Source organism: Miniopterus natalensis, chromosome 2 (genome assembly GCF_054644295.1).
Source record: "Miniopterus natalensis isolate mMinNat1 chromosome 2, mMinNat1.hap1, whole genome shotgun sequence".
Lineage (NCBI taxonomy): Eukaryota > Metazoa > Chordata > Mammalia > Chiroptera > Miniopteridae > Miniopterus > Miniopterus natalensis.
The window spans coordinates 169055344-169077878 of record NC_142082.1 but is presented as its reverse complement, the minus strand read 5'-3'; the positions used below and the strand labels follow the sequence as shown (position 1 = coordinate 169077878).

Genomic DNA, 22535 nt, shown 5'->3' with positions numbered 1-22535 from the left:
GTTGTTTCAGATGTTGCAAATAACTTGTATTTTATTACTTAGTAACTTTGTTCATGATTTCTTTGAACAGAAAGAAGTCTTTTATTTCAGTATAATAGAAGTGATCTACTTCTTGGCTGCCACTAAAAAAAAAAAAGCTGTGTCCTACAAATAACTTAGGCAAATTCAACGCTTAGTACTTAGCAAGTGACCTGAAGTGCTTTCACCTACTATTTGGGCCCAAGCAGAAGCCAGTTATTTCATTTAGTGTTGTTTGAAGATATAATTATCTGTTCCAAGTTAGAAGAAAACCATATTGGATTTATTAAGAAATGTATAGTATACCCAAAGCTGTGTACCCTAGAATTGAAAGACAATTTAAGGAATTTTTAAGACTAATATTGACTATATAATGTAACATAACTTACTTAGCAAAATGCAAGTTCACCTTATTGTCAAAAGTAAAAGTTATCAAATTTAATCATTTATCATCTAGTGCTTTTAAAAATCAAATTATTATTTTTTTCTTTCCAGAGATTAAGAAGCCACCATTGGCCCCCAAGCCAAAGTTTGTGGTGGCAAATAATAAGCCACCTCCTGTTGCACCCAAACCTGATACTGTGATTTCTAGTGTTCCACAGTCAACAAAGAAAACCAAACCAGCAATAGCCCCGAAACCAAAAGTTCTGAAGAGCTCACCGGTTTCTGACATCGGGCCATCACCATCAAGGAAAATCATTGTGAACCTGGAAGAACATAAACAGGAATTACCTGAAAGCACTGACAACTCTACTTGCGAAAACGTAGAGCATCAGAGCAGTGGTTATGTTTTACCGATGTGTTCCTCCAGTTCTGAGTGTATACGTGAACTTGGGAATAGAGAGAATTTGTGTGTAAAGCAGCTTGTCTTAGAGTCCCTAGAAATGCCTGAAAATTTAGAAAATAGTAAAATTGATGAGCCCTCTACAGCTATAAAAACAAGTAGAAGTGATTCTAATGGTGAAACGGTCAGGAGCCAGAGTGCAGTTGTTTTAAAGGCAAGCATCCTAGAAGAGAAGCTTAAAGATGTTTTAACACAACGAACATCAGCTTTTATTTCCCCACAGAAGCACAGATCTACAGACAACCCAGAAACGAATGAGGGCTATAATTCCAACAGACAGTTCAGAATTAAATTTGCGGGCTTATCACCTTCCCTGTCCAGCTTTGAAAAGTTTCCTGATCATCACTGCCACCTACAACTTCCTACTGATGAATTTCACAATTTTGAAACTTGTCAGGCTGGCAGTGAAAAAAGCAATATTTGCTTTCATTCATCTGAACAAGAAGCTCTGGCAAATGGTAAAAGGAGTACTTTTCGATCTTCAGATGGAGTTAGTAAGAAATCAGAAGACAAAGACCTTGGTCCCTTAGAAATTCACTTAGTATCATGTACTTCAAAATTTCCAACTCCCAAGCCCAGAAAGACACATGTTGCACGCCTGTTACGTCAAAAGCACGTAGATGCTCCTAATGAAAGTACTGAAGAACCAGAGAATTTAGATAGTAACTCTTCTTGTCTTTTTGAAGATAGTTTGAAAAACAATGAAATCAGTGTTATTTATCAGAATGTTTTGTGTAGCCAGGAACAGGTGGGCAAAGTGAAACCAGAAAATAAAAGTGAATTGAATGTGGACTCCAACAGTGACAGACAAAACTTAATTGATTCCCAGAAAGCCATGTGTCATGAAACATCTTCCTCTGAAAAAATAACACCTCCTTTACATACAGACTCTAATTTGAGTTCTGACAGCAAGATAGTAGATGGTTCCAGTATGTCATCTGCTGTGTACAAAGGGACCAGTTTTATAAGATGCAGTACTCTATCTATGAGCCTGCCTAAGCAGCTGAAATTAGCTTGCAACAAACATTTGCCTACTGCCTGTAACTTGGGAGGGTCTGTCCTTCAAATGCAAAAGGAATCTGTAGTTAAGGATGGAAGTTCCTCAAGAATTGTCCCCAAAAAACCTCAAAGACACAGCTTGCCTGCTGCAGGAATGCTTAAAAAGGCTGCCTCAGAGGAGCTTGTGGAGAAAAGTTCTTACTCAAATGAAAAAAATTCAGACAAGGGTCCAGAAAGAAATCATCTTCAACAATTGTGTGCCCAAAACCATGGTATGTCCTCCTTTGATATGAATAAACGGACTTCAGAAAAGCCAGTGTGGAAATTACCTCATCCTATTTTACCTTTTACAGGGAATCCAGAATCCTTAAAGTCTATCAGCATATCCTCAAATAGTGAGTTTTCAACTACCCTGACCAAGCCTAGAGCAAAATCACTGTCTGCTGTGGATATGGATAGGTGCACTAAGCCTTGCAAAGACTCTCAAAAGAAAAACTCTTTCAAGAAGTTGCTCAACATGAAACTGTCCATCTGTTTCATGAAGAGTGACTTCCAGAAATTTTGGTCCAAGAGTAGCCAACTCGAAGACACAACTGCTAGCATGCTCTCAGGTGGGGAGGGAAAAGGGATTGAAAATGATTGGCATGGCTCGTTGGAAGAGAAGAAAAATAAACCCATCAAGTCATATTCTGCAGATAACTACAGCCTAGAATCCCAAAAGAAGAGGAAGCAGTCTCGGGGCCAGACCAGTGCAACTAATGGACCAAGAGCTGAGTCTGTGGATGACCAAATGCTCTCTGGGGGAGCAACATCTCAGCCACCTTGCAAATCTGTTACAAGTGACTGTGCACCGGAGTATGAAAATGTACGCCATTATGAGGAGATACCAGAGTATGAGAACTTTCCATTTGTCATGGCTGTAGGGAAAACTCTAGAGTTGGAAAGGCAGAATTCCAGCAGCATGGAGGACACTGATACAAATGTGTATGAGATGGAAGAGCCATATGAAGCTTCTGATGGCCAGCTGCAATTTGGATCAAGCCATCAGCATTCCAGGTAACATTTAATGCCAGACGGACATTGCACTTTTACATGCACCACTGAAATTAATCTTCAAAACCCTGTGAGATAGGTAAAATCTCACATATGGGGGGAAAATCACTTGGTGAGAAATTGGGTTAACTATAAAGTTATTTCAAAGTGCAGTCTTCTTTTATCATATAGTCAGATTGGGTATTTGCAATGCAAGCATGAAGTAGTTGACCTATCTTTGCTGCTCATTCAAAGAATTTGAACCAGTAGTAGTATAGATATTTATGAAAAACCTGGACCAGAGAGGTCCCGGGGCCTCCACGGCATCAACTTGGAAATTATAGCCAGAACTCAGGGGAGGAAATTGGCCAAGTTAGTGAGCTTTATTTGCTAGGTGTAAGAAATCTGAAGTTATTCAAATTCATGTATTTACCTATGGTGACCTTGTCAGGTGAAATCTCTAAATTTGCAAAAGTTACTACTGTTTTGGATTAGTTATTTTCCTTGTTGAAGGCTAATTACTAACTTCAGATGGATATAGGAAAAATTCAGGAAACACGTTAACTACTCTTCTTTCTCATTTTTGTATAGGCACTTTCTGCCTTTGGTGTAACCATTCCATTTGTCTTCTTGAAACCTTGCCCATCTCTGATGGTCCAGCTCAACAATCACTGGCTTCAGGAAGCTTGTACAGTTACTTGGTGGGAAATGTTTGCTTGCTGTTCTGACCTTCCAATTACGCTCTGCTATCCTTACAGCCTTTCTCTCAGTCCGTCTTACGGTCTGGTTATTGTTATTGCTATGTCTGATGTTCTGTGTTTGGTTTTACGCACCATGAAGAAGTCTGGTCATATTTTTATTCCTGCATTAGGTTAGGCAAGGGGCTTAATAGGGATCAGTAGATGTTGGTTGGGTACATGAGAAAATGAATTAAAAAGGCAAAGGAAGCAACAATTGCAGCTGCTTCCCTCTCCATAGTCTCAAAGGGAGACTGCATTGTATTAAAATATTGGTTTTGTATCTAACACAAAGCTCATAGGCCCTTTTGGAAGGTTTCATAGTCTTCTTAGGTCACTAACTTCAAGCTTCTGAATACTCAAGTCTTAAAATGGGGCTTTTGTAGAAATATTAACGTATGGCACATAGGGCTAAAAAAAAGGGTTATTGGGTGAATTGATAAATAAAATTATCTAATGGATTCTTAGTGTACCAAGTAAAATAAGTTGTTCTTTCAGATGTTCTAGCATTTTTCTTCAGTTATAATCCTTTCTGCCCTTCCTCCTTTGACCCATAAAAGATGACCTACTTCCTTTGCTTGACTTTTCTCATAGCTGACTCGACTCTGAACGTTAGTACCTAGACGAAAACCTCTTCCTTGGCATAAATATTTCCATGGAGAATCTGAGTTAAGTATCCAACTTAAATATGTCTAACTTTTCATGCCTGCTCTTCATGGAACAATTTTGTTGGTACTATCCTCCTCTTAACATGCTTTTGTGTAGTGTGTGTGTGTGTGTGTGTATGAGAAAGAGGAATGAATTTGGCTTTTTTATGCTATACTACTATCCTTAGCTAAGATGAAGTATTTTCTTAAAATTGGAGATTTGGCCCTTGGTGTAAGTTTCCTGTTGGCCCTCATGCTTAAATCCTGAGAGTCTGTCATTTTCTCGAACACAAGCTGTAAACTTCTGGAACTTGTTCTTTTTTAAAATTTAATTTATTGATGGGGTGGGGGGAGAAACATAGATTTATTCTACTTAGTTATGCATTCATTGGTTTATACTTGTATGTGTCCTGATTAGGGATCAAACCCACATCCTTGGCGTATAGGAACAATGCTCTAACCAACTGAGCTACCCGACCAGGACCTGGACCTTGTTCTTTATCTGATATGCCTCTTATACAATTAGGGGCACTGCTGCTTGGCCCTGGTGAGCCAGGGTGGAAGGGGTTAATGAACACAGCCAGGCAGTTCAGCTGGATGGCATTCATAAGGAGGGTTCTTTTTGGAAGCCGCAGGAAACCTAAGGTGGCTGTGAACAGGTTGCGGGCCAGTTAAGCAGGGCAGCCTGGTGAGCTCTGCTCTTGAATTTAGCTTTCCATAGAGATTTTTCTCTAGGCCTAAAAGCAGGGCGCACTAAACAGGCTTGAGATTCAGTGCTAGATGAATCAAAAGCCTACAGTCATAGAATCAGACTAACAGTTTTGCCTGGGAATAATGTTGAATAGATGAGAAAGCAAAATCCAAGGCTTCATGAGGAGGTCACCTGGATGCCCTAAAATAAGGGAAATGAGAAGTGAGCTGAGGATCCAAGCTGAAATCCTGTTTGGTAGTCTGGCTGTTGAAACTGTAGACCTGTTCCTTAGAGTAATTAATTCAAAATCCAACACCCCAGGGTTCTAAAATGATAAGAAAAAATGCAAATGAATCCTGTTTGAGATTTTTCTGCTATAGTGAATCAGAACAGTGTCTAACAGTTTCTCAACCCTCAGGGAAGAGTCTGGATCTCACTTAGGTGACTAGTTTATGAGTCTGCACATATAACCAGATTCTGGATCAAACAAATTTGGCAAGCTTGGAGTAGCTCATATGGTCACCTTCTTTAGAGTGTAGATTTCATGAATCCAATAGCTTAACGTTTACAAACTTGTAACATGTTTATAATTTATCAGGTAATAATTATTGGCAGCCCCCAAATCCATATAGGGTTGTGTTATTCTAAAAGTTCATGGTAATTTGAAACTCGAAGTATATTTCCCAAGGAAATCGTTTTGGTAATGGTGGTAAAGGTCCCAGTTTAGCTCCCAAATTATATTAACCATTAGTGTCCTGGCCTCCCATTCTCCCCTTCCCAGGTGAATTCTTCCTCTCAGTACTTTCTTGGGCTGGGGCAGGAGAGTTGGCCAGGGTGGGGCTGAGCACCAAGATATCAAGAGGAGCAGATCCACTGGGTCTAAGGCAGCAGGGTTTGTGGAAAGGGTGAGGTGACTAGAGAAGAATGAGGGAATTGGGGGCTGGGCTTGCTGTGAGAAAGACTGGAAAGCACTGGGAGTGATACGGAGGGAGGGAGTGCTGGGTGGTTGCCATTTAGTAAGCAACGGATTTTCTTTCCCTCCTTGTCTCACTATTGTCCTTTCCCCCTTTCCCTCCTCATTCTCCTTTGCTAACTGCAAGGCAAGATACTGCTAATTGAGTTTCTGACCTCTAGGCAAGAGTGAGTAGAAGAAACTCAGGGAGGGCTGGATGGGGTAAGGAGTGGCACTGGGAAACCCTTTATGGGGGAAGGAAGACCACCAGCCAAGTCTGAAGGCGAAGGAGGGTGAAGGGGCAGTCCCATGGCTGTAGAAACAGTAGCTTCTAGATCTTCCCAGTTAGGTCATCATTGGGCCACTGCTCTGGGTTCTCAAAGATTGTGAGCCACTCTGGCGTATTCTGGTGTGTTTTGGGTACAGTTATGCGCTCTCTTCTCCCAAAGGTTTCAGGCATAATACATCTAAAACAACTAGCCAGCAGCCAGCCTTTTTCTCTCACTACATGCAGGTGATGAGTGCTCAGTTACTACTATTATTTAAGAGGTTTGACTTTCATAAGGAAGTTCCAAAAAAATAGGGGCCTTTATTAAAGAGTTACAGACAAATCAGCAAATTGGAATTTTCCTCTTGAAATTGTAGCAGATTTCTTGATTCTGTAACCAAGAAAAATTTTCCCTGGAAACATTCCAGGTTTTTCCTCTGTGGTTTTAGTTTGTTCGTGAGTGCTTCAAAGAAAATGTATGGTAATTGGGTTTTCCTAGGTAACCTAGCAAGCCCTCAGTTTATTTATTCCAAAATACTGACCATATGTCAAGCAGTGTACATTCAGAGGTGAAAGTGTTACCAGTAAGATGGTGAGGAGATGTCAGTTCTTGTCTTCCTGAGGGAAGGATTTCAATCAAGATGGCAAAGTGTAGAAAAGAAAACAAGAATTTATTGACCGCAGCAAAAATATACTTAGGACAATGAAACAAGGAAGGACATAGAGGAAGCAACAGGAGCGTCTAGGCTGGGCTGCTTTGGCTCACTGAGAAGTCAGAGAAAAGGGAGCCTTGGAGATAGGTTCAGGGTTTAGCCTGGGACAAGCTGCTGCTGCCCATTGCTCTCCTGGTTGTCAGTTTCATGGGGTCCCTTAGAGGTTGAGAGATACGAACCTGTGGGGCAAGGGGAGGGGGGAGGGAATGGCACGAGCATGTTCCCTGGGGGAGAGCACATTGGAACCTTCATTTTGAGGGGTTTTAAAGGCTGGGCCTTTAGAGGAGTTCTTAGGGGCAGATCAATAGAATTTTCATCAGCTTTATGCCAACGTACCAAAATGAGATTTATTCTCTTAATTTATCTGTCCTTGGGTGTGGTTGGCAAATGGCACTAATTGGAATTCTGTATCTATTTCCCAGAGTAGGGTGACTTAAGCTATTTACCCTCAGGTTGGGGAGCGGAAGTGCAAACTATTTACTCCTAAGGGTCCTCGGTTTAGGGAAGATAGGATTTACTAGGTGGCTGCAAACTGCTGTTTAACCACCTGTCTTAGTTTCCCTATTCTGCTTGTTTGGAATTTTCCTAGCTTTTACTATGCCATAACAAAGGGTGCCTCCTCCCAAGGAGCTTCTCTTCAGTGAGTGGCAGACAATTATAGGACAGCATGGTTTTATTAATCCAAGCTTCATCTGAATTATACCCCAAATAGGATAAGAAAGACCACTTCACAGAGGTGGTGACACTTCACCCAAGGCTTATTAAATGGACATGACTTAATTTTGTAACCTTGATAAGGGAAATTTCATTAGTTCTCTGAGTGAAGAAATTAGATTGCAGACTGAGGAGGACTGAGAGGACAGGAAGTGGAATCAGCAAATGTGAATTGCTGTCCCTTGAAACTTTGCCCAGAAGTCTCCATCATTTAAAGGTTCGAATCTATCTTTTGGTTTTCCTCAAGCACTAGAATTCAAAATAAAACAAACTTCAAAATCATTTCTTTTTAATTAACCAGTATCCCCTCATCTCTGATGAAGGAAAGTACTAAATTTTTTGTTTGTTTGTGTTTTCCACCATTTTAAACACAAAACTAGCTTAAAAGAGCTGCCAAATGGAGACAAGTCTCAAATCCCATTATGGAATTTTTGTTATAAATCATCGTACCTGGTCTAGAAGATAACCCTCTTGGGCTGCGTTTACCATCTGGTGGTATTGTTGAATTTTAATAATGATCAAAGTATAAATTAATAGCCATAATGAGCCTTTCCATATTGTCATAACACTGATAAGATTATGCACAGTTAGAGGGTGGGGGTTGGGACTCATATATCTTAACAGCAGCCCTTTCCTGTGAGTTATTTTCAGCGTCAGCTCAGGAAATATCAAAAATTTGTATGACTCTTTAATTTTATGTTTCTTGTGTTGGAATCATACCCACACAGTTTTGGCAAATATGTTAATATACTTACCCTACATTTTAAATTGCGGCTAAAAGCATTCAACTTTATTTCTTGGCAAAATAGCTTTTCTTTTTTCCTTTTAAATAAATATTAGTATTTAGTTAAATTGCAGTATTTTGTCCAGCTCTATTGCTTTGGTCTCATTTCCTGTCAAAACATATAAGTGATATTTTATCAGACATATATGCTTTAATATCGCAGAATGTCACTTTATACTTTTAGAAGTGTATTTTTAGTCAGAGATGAAAGAACAAATATCCGATTGTGATTGTGTGTACACACACATTACACACACACATTCTGTCTTGCTTGATAGAACTACATTGTTTTGAGATCGCTGATATTTGCATACTTTGAGGGAAAAAGGTGGCATTATTTTTAGAGATGATTGGTTTTTCATTGCTGGGTTTTTATTAAATTTTTGAATATTAAGAAAAATCTATAAACATTTTATAATTTAGCCAAGTTTTCATAAAATTGCAACTAATCACATCAGCAAGACAGAAATTGCTTTGCAAAATGAGCTTCTAACCTATTTCTTAGAGAAATATTCCCAGTATGAACCTTTTGGGAAAGAGCAAATATGGGGAGGACCTCATTCTTTTCCTAAGCATTTTTAATTCCTGTAAGAACTTGATAGGTACAGATAATCAGATAATCCATCAATCTGTGAATGTTTTAAACCTTTAAGTAGGATCTTTGGAACTCAATGCATTTTTGCAGTAGAAATAACTTGTGAGTAGGAGTTAGGTTCCCAGCCAGCCCACAAGAACATATTTAGCTTCTAATATATGAAAAATACAATGGAAAGTAATAAAAAATGAGACTGTGGCAAGACTAAAACAGAGCAATAAAATGAAATTGTTTTTATGACTCTTAAACGCCAGTACATTCAAAGAGGAAACGTTTAGTGTGCTGAGGAAAATATTAAGGGGGCAGGGAACAGGATGAAGAAGCGTGGAAGATGAACCTTGACTCACCGGGCCTCCAGGTGTTCAGCGGAATTCCAGGTGCAGGCTTGTGTTCGTACTAAGGGGACGAGTATTTTCTTGTCTCAGGTATCCAAAGTAATGCCTGTACTTGTATATTCATTTTGTAAGCTTTCTGTGTTCTTGCAGACATTTCTTATATTTATTTTTATTTTTTGACAGAGATTTCTTTTAAATGTATCATCTTTTCCTGGTATTGCAAAGTTTAATTTGGTATTTAAGGAAAGCTCTTTATTTAAAAAAGCCGACACGTTTCTATGAGCATATTTATTATAATACTTTCTTAAAACTATATTAGGAACAAAGCAGTTTGAGTTTTAAGCACTTTGGGTGTGGAAAGCTACAAAGAAGTGCTGACCTTTTTATTAAATACTGAAATTAAAAGTGAAGTTCAGGAATGGAATTGCCTAGTATTCTTCTGGGTGGTATGGAACATCTACTCTGGTGGTTTAGTCTGGGTCTGGTAATTGTTTGTGTTTGTGGATCTCCGGAGAGCAAAAAAATAGTTTTTGCAAGTAGTTTTGACATCAGGCAATGATAATCTATCATTGGAGCTATAACAGTTGGGTTGGCTAAATAGACCATCAGTAAAGTATTATGATAGTATTTCCAGGAAGAACAGCTGTCTCCTGCAGTTGTCTTTCATATTTCTCAGTCCTTCTTGTTTGCATGTATTATATGAGTTCATTTTAGTTCCACATAAATGTGAATTGGAGTAAGGGTGTATTTGGTGTTATCATATATACACAAAGAAATTGAATCACAGTGATAGTGACTTCAGGAAAAATGGATAAAGATGAAAATGCAACTGGTTTAGTGGTTCTGTTCCCTAATGTTCAAGGGTCTGTTTACCAGACTCTCCCATTTATCAAAGTATTTTGGTTTCTGATTCAGGAAAGGTGAAATAATAAACACTGAACAAAGAAAGTCCATTTTTCCTGACTGTTTGGATAAAAATAAAAAGGAAAACAAACACAAGTGGCATAATTGCTTGTTCTTTTAGCTCCTGTGGATTCCGCTGAAAACTTTGTTTTACTTAGATCATATGTTTTTTTGAAGTCAGTTTCTTGGTAACTTATTGGTAACAGTTGATATACTTTGGACTATGTTCGTATCATTTAAAACATTAGGAATTAAAGAATAAATTTGTGTTTTAATTAAATTAGAATATCTACCCCCCCAATATGGAAAGCAGTTCTGATTTGAATTATTTAGCAACTAATTTCAAGTCCAGGAAGGTAAAGAAGGAATAATTTGCGACTGTTGTGTGTTTTTTTCCTATCTTTTAGTTGGTCTTTAGATGTGTAGACAGTCATAAGTAAACAGATTTCCATTTAAATGAGTAGCTTTTTCACTCCTTAATTTTTCTTTCCAGAGCTTCACTGTTAGAAACATGAGGCTTAAAGCACAGTTCCTCTCTACCACCCTGTCAGGTTGTGGGAAGCATTTAGGAGTGGGCAGAGAGGTATAAATAATGAGATCATTCACGAGTCCAGGTCTGATTTATTTGGTAGCAAAAGTTAGAGTGAAGAAACTTAAATGGGAACCTTTTGGGTAGTTTGAAATTTTTGGAAATTCAAGTATGTCTTTTAATGGTTTTAGGTTAAATGTAGTCATAGAATCATTAAATTTTAGAACTAAAGGGGTCATTGATTACAAATTTATCCAATCCAGCCTCCTCACTCACTGATGAAACCAAGCCCAGCAGTACAGTACTTGACTTTCCCTGCACCACAGTGACGGGAAATTGCAAAACCAAGACTCCAACCTGGTGCTTCAAATACCACATTGCCTCTTAGGCTGTTGTGGAAGCATTACAGAGAAAGTCAGCAAGATTTAGAAAACTTGGGTGATCCTGAGTTCTGAAACGGTTCAGGTTTGCTTGTAGCACTGCCTTTTTTCTTGTTATAACAGATATTGTTACCCCTATGAGGAAAGAGGGCTGCACATAGCTGTATATGAACACAGGATTATATATGGCTCGTGTTTTTGAATGATGATTTCAGGCAGGTGAGTATTCAGACTGAGCAAAAAGTTCAGCCAAAATAAATGTCTGATCCTACTAATATACGGGGTGGGCAAAAGTAGATTTACAGTTGTAAAACATAAATAATACAAGAATAAACTGTTTCGCATACTCACAACTATAAACCTTTTGCCCACCCCTGTATCTTAACAAAACTTTCTTCTCTTCAACTGTCTGAATCCCCATCAATCTATTGTTCCCCCATTTCACCAAAAGCTTATCAGACAATATCAAGGCTGTTACCATAGAATAGCATGTATTCTATGCTTACTAGCAGTGGGTACTCAATATTTCTGACACGCCAAATATTAAGCTAGGAGCTCTTGCCTTGTGTTATTTTGTCTCTACTATTCTAAGATGGATATTATCTTTTACAGATGAGGAAACTAAGACTTAATGAGGTTAAGTAAGTTGTCCACAGTTAATATGTGGATAAACTGAGTGTGGGACCAAGTTTTCTGATCCTGAGACATTGATTTTAAATCAGAACATGTTCATATTGTTCTGGGCTATAGGGCATTTGTTTTGCCATTTTATTTTTATGTTTAATATTCGTAGAGGTCTGTGAGTCTTCTACCCAAGGGACAAAATATTACTGACCCTAATTTGATCAAGATCTAGAGTGAAAAACAGAGAAACACCTGCAGTGATATGTATAGACATTAATGAGCATTTGAGAGGCCCCAGATCTTCCATGCAAAAAGAGCACATTGATTGGAAAGCTTTTATGGTTAGGAAATAGATGTTTCAGTGGTTGGAAACTGAACTAATCATGCCATCTTTGCATTTGGTCAAGTTAGTGGTGGCCACTATTCAAAGTAAATTAAAATGATCCCTGTTGTTTACCAGTTACTATGGGCATTAATGACACAGAAAGGATTATGCACGTCTAGTATTTACCCACTGATTTACATGAGAGTTGCTTTTTTAATCTCATTTATCCTTGGTTCCTCATTTCATAGTCAAGTATTTTCTGACCTCTAAAGCACTGTAGTTCTGCAGTTAATTACTATTTATGCTCCCCAAAGTAAATTATTTTGTAAGGCTGAAATATTTTTTATAACAACATGATAGCTTTATTATTGTAATGAAAAATAGATTTAAATGAACGATAAGGTTTTTTTATCCAAAGAATTAGGTGATATATTCCCTTTAGTTGAAAATTTGAGGAGGTAGTATTTCTGGAGCCTTTTTTTTTTTTTTTTAAATTTTTTTTTAATTGACTTTATCAGGGTAACATTAGTTAATAAAATTATACAGGTTCCAGGTATACAATTCTAAAATACATCATCTAAATGTTGTATTGTGTGTTCATACCCCAAGTTAGGCCTCCTTCATCACCATTTAGCCCCCCCCTTTACCGTCTTCTACCCCCCCTATTCCCCCTTTCCTCTGGCAAGCACCATACTTTTGTCTGGAGCCTTTTGAATTATGAAAGGGTAAGCCCTGGAAACTGGGCAAGGGAGCACATTCAGTTGAGAGAAATTCTTAGATAAAGTATCATTGCTGGGGCGGCTGACATGCGTCACAGTCACTGACCCTGTTCACCAAGAGGCTTGCTGAATCCGCCTCCAAGGTGAAATGGATTGAAATGCTTTTTGGTGACTTTTTAACTTGGCATTTGTAGTCATTCTGCCTAGGCTAGTTTTATTTTAAGCAAATAAATGCTATAAATCATATTATAGAAAATATATTTAAATTACTTCTGTACACACCTGCTAGGCATTTTAACAGTGTGTTTGCAAAAAATAATTACAGTGTTAATTATAAGAGGCCAATCTAAAGCAAGCCTGGTAAGATCTTTCTACTTGGCTGTCAATGATAGATATGTGTACATGAAAGTACTCAAAATATATTTCATTTAAAATATCCTATAATTTAGATTTATAATGAGTTTGTAGTTATTTTCTCTCAGTTAAATCTAAATTAAAATCAGCCCAGAAAGAGCTACGCAATTAGCTTCATTTTCAGGATGTTTCATTATCAAAGAGCATGTAAGTATATGCTTACAGTGTTTAGTGTACAGATGTAGATACATAGAAGTTTTACTGCCCTAACTACCTTGTTTCCTGCCTTTTCTTTTCCCCATGTTTTATGCTAAAACAGAGGATGGAAAAGGACAGTGGAGTGATACTGCTCTGAAGGCTTTTGTTATAGGAGCCTGCTGAAATACCATGACCTCAATCTGCCAGTTTTCCATGACTCCATCTTCCCAAATGACAGTTGATTTCAAAGGTGTCCCGTTCTCATGTAAACATAGTGACATTTTAACTGCTAGAGGGGGTATTTTCAAGTGATTTTCTTCCCTAGTAGCTAATCGGCTATTTCAGAGAGAGTTGGTCAGACTAGAAGTCACAAGGAATTTATAGTCTAGTTTATTATTTTTTAATTGAAATTGTTATTGGTATAACTATAGAGTCACATGCAGTTGTAAGAAATAGTACAGAGGAAAAAAGGTGTACTTTAGCTAGTTTCCCTTAATGGTAACATTTTGTAAAACTGTAGTAAAATAACACAACCAGGATATGAATGCTGATACAATCTGCTGATCTTATTTAGATTCCCCCAGTTTGACTTGTACTCAGTGTGGATGTGTATTTAGTTCTGTATAATTTTATCACTTACATTGGTTTGTGATTCACCATCAGAGTCAAGATAGTGAATAATTCCATCACTATAAAGATCCCTTTTGTTGCCATTTATAACTATACTGATCTCCTACCCACCTCACTCCTCAATCCTTGGCAACCTAATCCATTTCAAATTTTTTGTGATTTCAAAAATGTTATATATAATGGAATCATACAGTAGATAACCCTTTGGGATTTTTTTTTTTTTTTTCCATTTAGCATAATTCCCTGAAGATTTATCTAAGTTGTTGCATGCATGAATAGTTCTTTCCTTTATATTGCAGTAATACTACTCCAGGTAAAGAACTCCCAGTTACAGGGTCATTTCCACTGTTTGGCTCTTACAAATAAAGCTATAATATATATTCATGTACAGGTTTTTGTGTGAACATATATTTTCATTTCTCTGGGATAAATGCTCAAACATATAATTGTGGTTTATGTGGTGATTGCATGTTTAGTTTTACAAGACGCTGCCAAACTGTTTTTCAGAGTAGCTGTACCATTTTACTTTCCCACAGCAATGAATAAGTGATCCAGTGTCTGTACATTCTTGTCAGCACTTGGTGTTTGTCACTTTTTTATTTTAGCCATTCTGATAGGTGTGTAGTGATATCCCATTGTGGTATAATTTGCATTTCCTTGATGGCTGATGATGTTAGATGTATTTTCTTGTTCATAATTGCCATCAAAATATCCTCTAAAAGTGAAATCTGGTGGGGGTTTTCTTTTGTCCATTTTCTAGTGAGAATTCTTGTTGTTGTTTTTAATGTTTTTTTGGTTGATTTTTTTTTTTTTTATAGAGAGAATGTGGTGGGGGAGAGAGAGAGAAACATTGATTGACTATGTCTAGCATGCACCCTTACCAGGGACTGAACCCAAACCCTGGGTATGTGCCGTGGGCCAAGAATTCAACTGGCTACCTTTAGGTGCATGGGGTGATGCTCACCCAACTGAGCCACACCGGCCAGGGCATGTTGTTGTTGTTGTTTTAAAGAATTACCTATTTTGTAATTAAGCATCGTTTGGTGCCCGACTCCCTAGAGAATAAAATTTAAACTCTGTAGCTTAGTATATAGAACTTTCTGTTGTCTGGCTCAGTTAGCCTTTCTAATCTCATGATCTTATCCACCTACATAAAACTCATTCACATCCCTAAACACCCTATTCCCTCTCAAAGATTTGTTCCACTATCTGACATACCTTTTCTCCCAGACAGATTATCTGTCATCCTTCTAGACCTAATTAAAATGTTATCTTTCGTGGAAGTCTTTCCTTCCAGTAAGAAAGGTAACAGAATACCCCTATCTCCACCTATCTACTTATCACTTACCCAGTTCTATTTTTCTTTCTAATACTTTCTATTCCTGTCAGTGTATTATCTGTTTATTTATTTGCTCACCTGTCTGCCCTAGTAGAATACAACCTGCATGAATGAGAGGTACTGAATTTTGTTACATCGCTTTATCCCCAGTGCCTGCCATGTAGTAGGCACATATGAAATATTTATTGAACGACTGAATGAGGAAGTGAATTTGTGGATACTTATGTTGCTACTCCCTTCCATAGTATATTGCCTGCTATATCCTGTTTATTATATAATAAAAGCAATAATATTTACTGTACTGCTTGTATACCAACCAGTATACGGCATCCCTTTCCGTGGTCTCCTATTGGCCAGCACTGACTAACCATTTTATCATAGTACTTTGTTAACTTCTCCCATCAAAAAAAATCATAAGCTATATGAAATATAAGAATAAGTATTGTAAGAAATGATAAGGCCTTTGTATCACTGGCCCCAGCAGATACCTGGCACAAAATAGGTAGTCACATCTGAGTAAATAGTTGTCAGGTTATATATTGCTTTTACTTGTGTGAGGTCAGAGTCCAGCTGCATTTTGAGTAAACCAGTATCCCACTGACCAGTCTTGCAGAATGCACAGGAAACATCTGTTAATTTTGGAAAGCAATTACATCGATTTGGAGAATTGCTGCTGTTTGCTAAAACAAAGCTCCCTTGGAGAAGAGAAGTTGAGTTAAAAGGCATCTGTCTTTAGTGAGCTTTCTTTCCATGGTATGGACTGGTTAAGTAAGAAACATTCCATTCCTCTCATTCCACTATTCCTGTTATCAAACCTGCAGAAAGAGGCATCAAAAGCAGTTTTAAACAGTTTCCTAAGTAGTACCAGATCTTAAGATATCTTCCTGTGCTGTCCAGAAAACACAGTTATGTCGCACAAAAAACCCAAAGTTTTATAAACTCTTCTTGAATGAAAGAATTTTCCTTATGTCTTGCATGTAGTAAAACTAAAAGGAAAAAAATCTGGGCAGTTTGTGGGAACCTTTGGAGTTAGCAAAAATTTACAAAGATATCCCGAAGTCACAAGTCTGGTCAAGGGGCCTGGTGCAGTTTTTGTACAGGGGAAATAATCAGAATGATTTAGCAACAGAAAACGTATTTTCCCTTAGAGGGTGAATTATCCGTATAATTATTTCAGGATTTGAACACCTATTAAAGTTCAGTCTGCTGAACTTTAATTTTAAACTCTGCTCTGTCGTCTCCAAGTAAAGTCTGTTATATACCCCAAGAACATGGACTAGTTGGCTATCCAAATGGGAAAGATGTAAGGATCTTATCTAAGAAAGTTATGAAATCTTTTAGAAAAATGTTAACTTGAGAAAACTTTTTACCTTTATCTTGTAGTATTCTCACTGTACAACTGAAAATTGACACTAAGGCTTTAGTGAAGAATATAAAATAAAGGTCTGAAAGGTGAACGTTTTGTTTTCTATGAGCATTAAAGAAATGGATTTTGGTCTCATTAAAATATATGAAATAATTTTGTAAGGCAAAATTTAAAGACTGCAAAGATAAGCAAATACATCAGCTCCAATAGGTTCAGGAACTGTTTTTGATGGTAAAATGGGTTTAGGTATGTTTTTATACCCAGTGGTTAGTTATAACCTGAGTAACTGTTGATTCTTTCATACAGTAGGCTACAATGAGATCTTAGCCATTTCTTGAATGTGGTTTTATTAGACTCTCCATAGTAATTCTAAACATCATTAATTTTTATTGAGCCCGCTTACTGTTAAGATGCAGAGTATTTTTGTATGCTCTTGTGTACTCTGCAAATTAATATCTTCTCTGCCTGCTCACTGAAATCTTGATCCCAGTAAATATTTCTGCTAATGCCCCCGAGCAGATTCCATAAATAAAATCTGTGACTATCAACAGAGGTGTTGGAGTTTATAGAAGCCTCTGTTTCACTATCCTTACCTGAGGTTAGGGTGAAAACCATTCTTCCTCCCTGGGTTTATCTGGAAGGGGATAGGCACTCTAGAGGGTTAGAAGTGTGTTAATTTATAGGCTGTCTACAGGAAGTATATTGAAAAACCATCGACATAATCCACATGTCAACATGGTGTGATTTTTTTTTTTTTTTGCATTTGGACAAAGCCTAGATGGGGATGGCAGTATCTAGCCCTTCCTTTCCTTTGCTTTTGACTTTTCTTTGTAAGTATTACAAACAAACAAGCAAACAAAAAAACCATACCTGTTTATAAGGAATGTTTGAAATCATTGAGATTAGTAAATGTGAAGAAGGGCAAATGGGGATTTTCAATTCTTTATGCATTAATTATTTTAATTATGAAAGTTATATAGAATTCTTTTTTTTTAAAGGTTAAATGTGCATAAAGTGAGAAGTAAAATGCTCCTGCCTTTCCCTTATAATCCCCCTCCATTCCAGTTGAGAGAAAAGGTTGTAGGGGATTTTGTTTGCTTTGTTTTTTAGTATGGAAAGTTTTAAAATAAATGGAAAATTTAGGGGTGGTTAATCTCTGTCCCCATTATTATCTGGGAGGCACTTGAGAAAGGCAGAGCTGTCAGCACTGTTTCCCCCTGGGCAGGAACAGCCTTTCCTCTGCGTGTCCCCTCCGGGCCTAACACAAAGCCTGACCCACCAGGAGCTCAGAAAAGGCCTGCAGCCCACACCCACATCACAGATGGACGGATTGGATGGTGCTTTGTCTTTCTACCTGCTCCTTATTTCTTTCCTCTTTCCCTCTTTTCTTACTGTTTTCTGGTATCTTAATTTCTCCCTGCTTCCCCTCCTCTCCTCTTTTGTGTGTGTGCGCGCGCGCACACACACACACACACACACCCACACACACACACACACCCTTCCTTTAGTTAGCGGCAGAAAATCAGTGTTTTGAAGTGCTGTCAACTAGACTCTGCACTTTAGTCCAGTGTAAAAACCTGTATTTAGAAAAGAAATACAGGTACTTTGCTTTACATTGCAAGATGAAGTTCATGTTACCAAAGGAATCAGCAACTTCATTGCATAAGTCACACATGCTTCTTATGTCACTCCTAGGCCTTTTCAGCTTGTGTCCCTCATCCAGGTTGTCATCATTATGATCACTATTTACCAAAAGGGATGAAGCTAGCTATTAGAAAGTTGCTTTAAAAAGGTACCTTCAGATCTAGTGGGATACCTCTAAATTAGTCATTTATATTGGTGGCTGAAATTCTTTGTAAATAGGAGTCAGTATTGTGATATGTGTGAAACTGTGATTATTCTGAGCTTTAGGGTATTACTGTAAAAGTAGTAAGCTACCCAAAAGATGCAGTGAAATTAAACATGGAAAACAAGCCCAGGAGTCACCTGCTGCAAAACCGTGGCTCGCATGAACTCATTGTAGGAGCTGTTTACTCAGACGTGTATGCTGCGATGAGCTGTTTCACATGACTGATAATGCAGAAGTTTCTCTCTGAAGCCATTTTTTATGTAAGTCTAGACTCTTAAGTGTCTAGAGTAATAATTTTTTAATATTAGAGATCATACTCTAAATATATATACACATATATGTATACATATGAGGATAAATAAAGTGCACACAAGCATGTGAGCTTTCTGTGTACCAGGCATTGTTGTTAGTGAGCTATTTGTATTAATTCATTTAACCCTCATCAAGCTCTGTCAGCTAGGCATTATTATTATCCCCATTTTATGAGTGAGGAAACTGAGGCACAGTGAGGTTAAGAGCTTACTCAATGTTACTTAGCTAGTAAGACCTAAGATTCAAACAGGAAGTTTTGCATCTTCTGGGTCATCTACTATCCTAAGAGCCAGCAAACTTTTTCCATAAAGGGTCAGATGGTAAATACCTTAGACTTTATAGGCCATATGGTCTCTGTTGCAGCTTTTCAAATCTGCAGATACAATGCAAAAGCAGCCACAAACTACAAAAATGAATGTGCATTTTTGCACTGTGTTTCAATAAAACTTTATTTGTGGACACACAAATTTCAGTTTTATGTAATTTTCACAAAATATTATTCTTGTTTTTTTACCATTTAAAAATGTAAAAACTATTTTTAGCTTACAGGCCTTACAAAAAGAGGCAGCAGGTTGGCTTTGCCTACTTATAATATACTATTTTGTGTGAAATATTAGGATAAAGTTCATTTGTTCATTAATTCATTCATGCAAAAAGTAGAGAGTTCAGGCATTGTATTAACTTCTGGCATAACCAGGGTTGAACAAGAACAAAACCTTCCAGTTCCTCTTGCTACTCTGTTTACTTAGTGGACCATGATGTTTTCCCTCTTCATGTCTGCTTTTTAAAAATTCATCTTTATTTCCTGTCCATTGCTTGTACCAAGCATGTTCACATTATCTCATTTAATTTCATAACCTGTGGTTTTACCTCAATTTTATAAAATTGAGGAAGTATAAAATTAAAGAGCCTAGCCAGTTACACACAGACAGGTGAGTGGTGGAGCCTAGATTTAAATGCAAGTTTGTCTTAGGCTGAAACCTGTGTGTGTGTGTTTTTCCCTCTCCTTTACTGCATTTTCTCTGCTCCTAGAAATGTATGAAACTTGATGAAATGTTTGTGACCCTGTCCAAGGTGACTGTGTATCTCACTTCTTGAATACATATTTATTTTTGCTTCCCTTCCATTTCCCCTGACTCTAGCTGTTGAAGATGTTACTCAGGTTTAAAGCACTGTTATGATTTTTTTTTTAGTTTCCCAATCGAGTAAGCTAAAAATAAGCACAGCTAGTCAGCGGTGTAACTCGTGGAAAGATACTCTGATGCGTGGGATTTAGAGTGGTGAAAGAAACCCGTGCCCTTTCCTCATGCTCTTTACGAACCTCTGTCATAAAAAAATGGACCTTCACCCCCAGGGTGCTCTGAGAAAGAAATAGGTTCCATATGGATTTGGGAGGCTATCAGTGATCCATAGTTGGTCTAGAGGAGACCTTAGAAGTCAGTTCTTTTGTGGATAGTACCTCAGGAAGGGACATGATAGATAATAATCCTTCGTGTATAGTTTTAAGTAAGGAAGTGGACTGATTGATTTACGAGCAACCATTTCACCTCCTCCCCCCTTAAGGGCTCCCGAGAAGCTTACTTACTGTCCTTTCCCCACGTCAGTGGGAAATCCTGGGTGCAGGCTGTGGTTCCTGTTGGAAAATGGGAATGCTCAAGTAGGCTTGGATGAAAGAAGATCTGGGCCTGAAAGTAGACATCCTTTAGGTTTAACTACAGTTTCCCTGTAATTCCCCACTAATTCATGACAGTGGGGTCTGTATTTCATGTAACCTGGAATATGTCATATTTCTGTCGCACATAATATTAATACCTTTAACTTGAATATTGCTTGAGTTTTTTATGGGAGAGTCTGTTGGGATGGTATATGCAAAATGTAATTAGGGTCCTGGTCTGTGTGGCCAGTTCAGTTCCTGATCGGCGCACATTCCTGGGTTTGGGGGTTCGATTCCTGGTCAGAGCACGTGTGGGGGTGCAGCCAATTGATGGTTCTCTCTCTCTCTGTGTCTCTCCCTCTCCCTTCCCCTCTCTCTAAAATCAATAAAGCATATCCTCAGGTGAAGATTAAATAAATAAGATCAAGTAGGTTTACAGTTGTTCATATGGAAAATAATACAATAATAAATAATAACACAAGAATATTCTCTGTGTTTCATGTACTCACAGCTGTAAACCTACTTTTGCCCCACTCTGTGCTCACAGTCCAGGGGACCGGGACATAGCATGCCACACAGGGCCACACTGATGTTGCACTTATAAACAGAGTGAACCACCGGGGACTGTGGAAGGCAGGGTTTGTAGTTTCAGAAGGGTAGGATGCCCTGTGGTTCCCATGGGAGGATGTGATTGGCTAGTTCGAATAATTCCACCTGTTGACAAGGAATTATAATCCTCTACTCAGGGCTAAATCAGAACTGTCTCTGTGATAAAGAAGGTTGTTTGGCTGGGGGACCTTCCCTGAGGGAGCAGAGTGGGAAGGGCAACTGATAGGCCACTCAGGGCCCTCTTGGTTTTCCCCAGATGTCAAAGCAGAACACAGTTTTAGGCCTTATACCATAGTGGTTTCCTACTGAGTCACAATCAAGAGCATAGCGCGGGCAGAGGGGATGGTCATATTTTCCAAACGTTTCACCACCTTTTCAGTGGCTCTTAGGGTTATGATGAAAAGACATTAGTGGAAGCAATCTGGCATATACAACTGACACAGAAATACCCTGTTAAAGAGGGTAGTCAAAGGGTGAGCTGTTTGTATTTACTTACTCACCAACCTGTCGCACTACCCTGACCCTGCTCCCCCTCTGGGTTTTTCTTTTTCTTTTCTTTTCTTTTCTTTTCTTTTCTTTTCTTTTCTTTTCTTTTCTTTTCTTTTCTTTTCTTTTCTTTTCTTTTCTTTTCTTTTCTTTTCTTTTCTTTTTTTCTTTCCTCTCCTCTCCTCTCCTCTCCTCTCCTCTCCTCTCCTCTCCTCTCCTCTCCTCTCCTCTCCTCTCCTCTCCTCTCCTCTCCTCTCCTCTCCTCTCCTCTCCTCTCCTCTCCTCTCCTCTCCTCTCCTCCCCTCCCCTCCCCTCCCCTCCCCTCCCCTCCCCTCCCCTCCCCTCCCCTCCCCTCCCCTCCCCTCCCCTCCCCTCCCCTCCTCTTCTCTTCTCTTTTCTTTTCTTTTCTCTTTTCTTTTTTAAATATGTTTTTATTGATCCCAGAGAGAGGAAGGGAGAGGGAGAGAGAGAGAGAAACATCAGTGAGGAGAGTCATTGATCGGCTACCTCCTACATACCCATTGCTGGGGATCAAGCCCTCAACCCGGGCTTGTGCCCTGACCAGGCATCAAACTGTGACCTGGTTCATAGGTCTACGCTCAACCACTGAGCCATGCTGGTTTCTTAGTCTTCTGTAAGAACCAGGTAAAGCCAAGGGGAGGGGTTGGGTTTGGATCCTAAGGTCCTATCCTGGATGGATGATTGTCTCTTCTGCTGTGGCTGCTTGCTAACCATGTTAGCAGTAGGAACCTCTCTAACCTGGTGGACTCTCTAACTTCTCATCACATAAGAAATGGCCCCACTCAGATCACCCTCCACATTACTTGTTAGCCTTTGCTCACACTGCTTCCCCCCCTTAGGATACCTTTGCTCCTTCTTTTGTTCACTGGAGTCTGTTCTCTCAAGTGCCCAAACCTCAGGTCTCTGAC

The 22535-nt window shown here is 38.6% G+C and overlaps 1 protein-coding gene across 2 annotated transcripts in view; it reads left to right on the top strand.

The window, feature by feature from the left end:
- FGD6 (FYVE, RhoGEF and PH domain containing 6) overlaps positions 1-22535 on the top strand; it is a 107970-nt gene that overhangs the window by 6440 nt on the left and 78995 nt on the right. For both annotated transcript variants that reach the window (XM_016221771.2, XM_016221770.2), the window contains exon 2: positions 514-2917. In XM_016221771.2, coding sequence (XP_016077257.2) covers positions 514-2917 — 2404 coding nt within the window. The remainder of the gene's footprint in view (positions 1-513; positions 2918-22535) is intronic.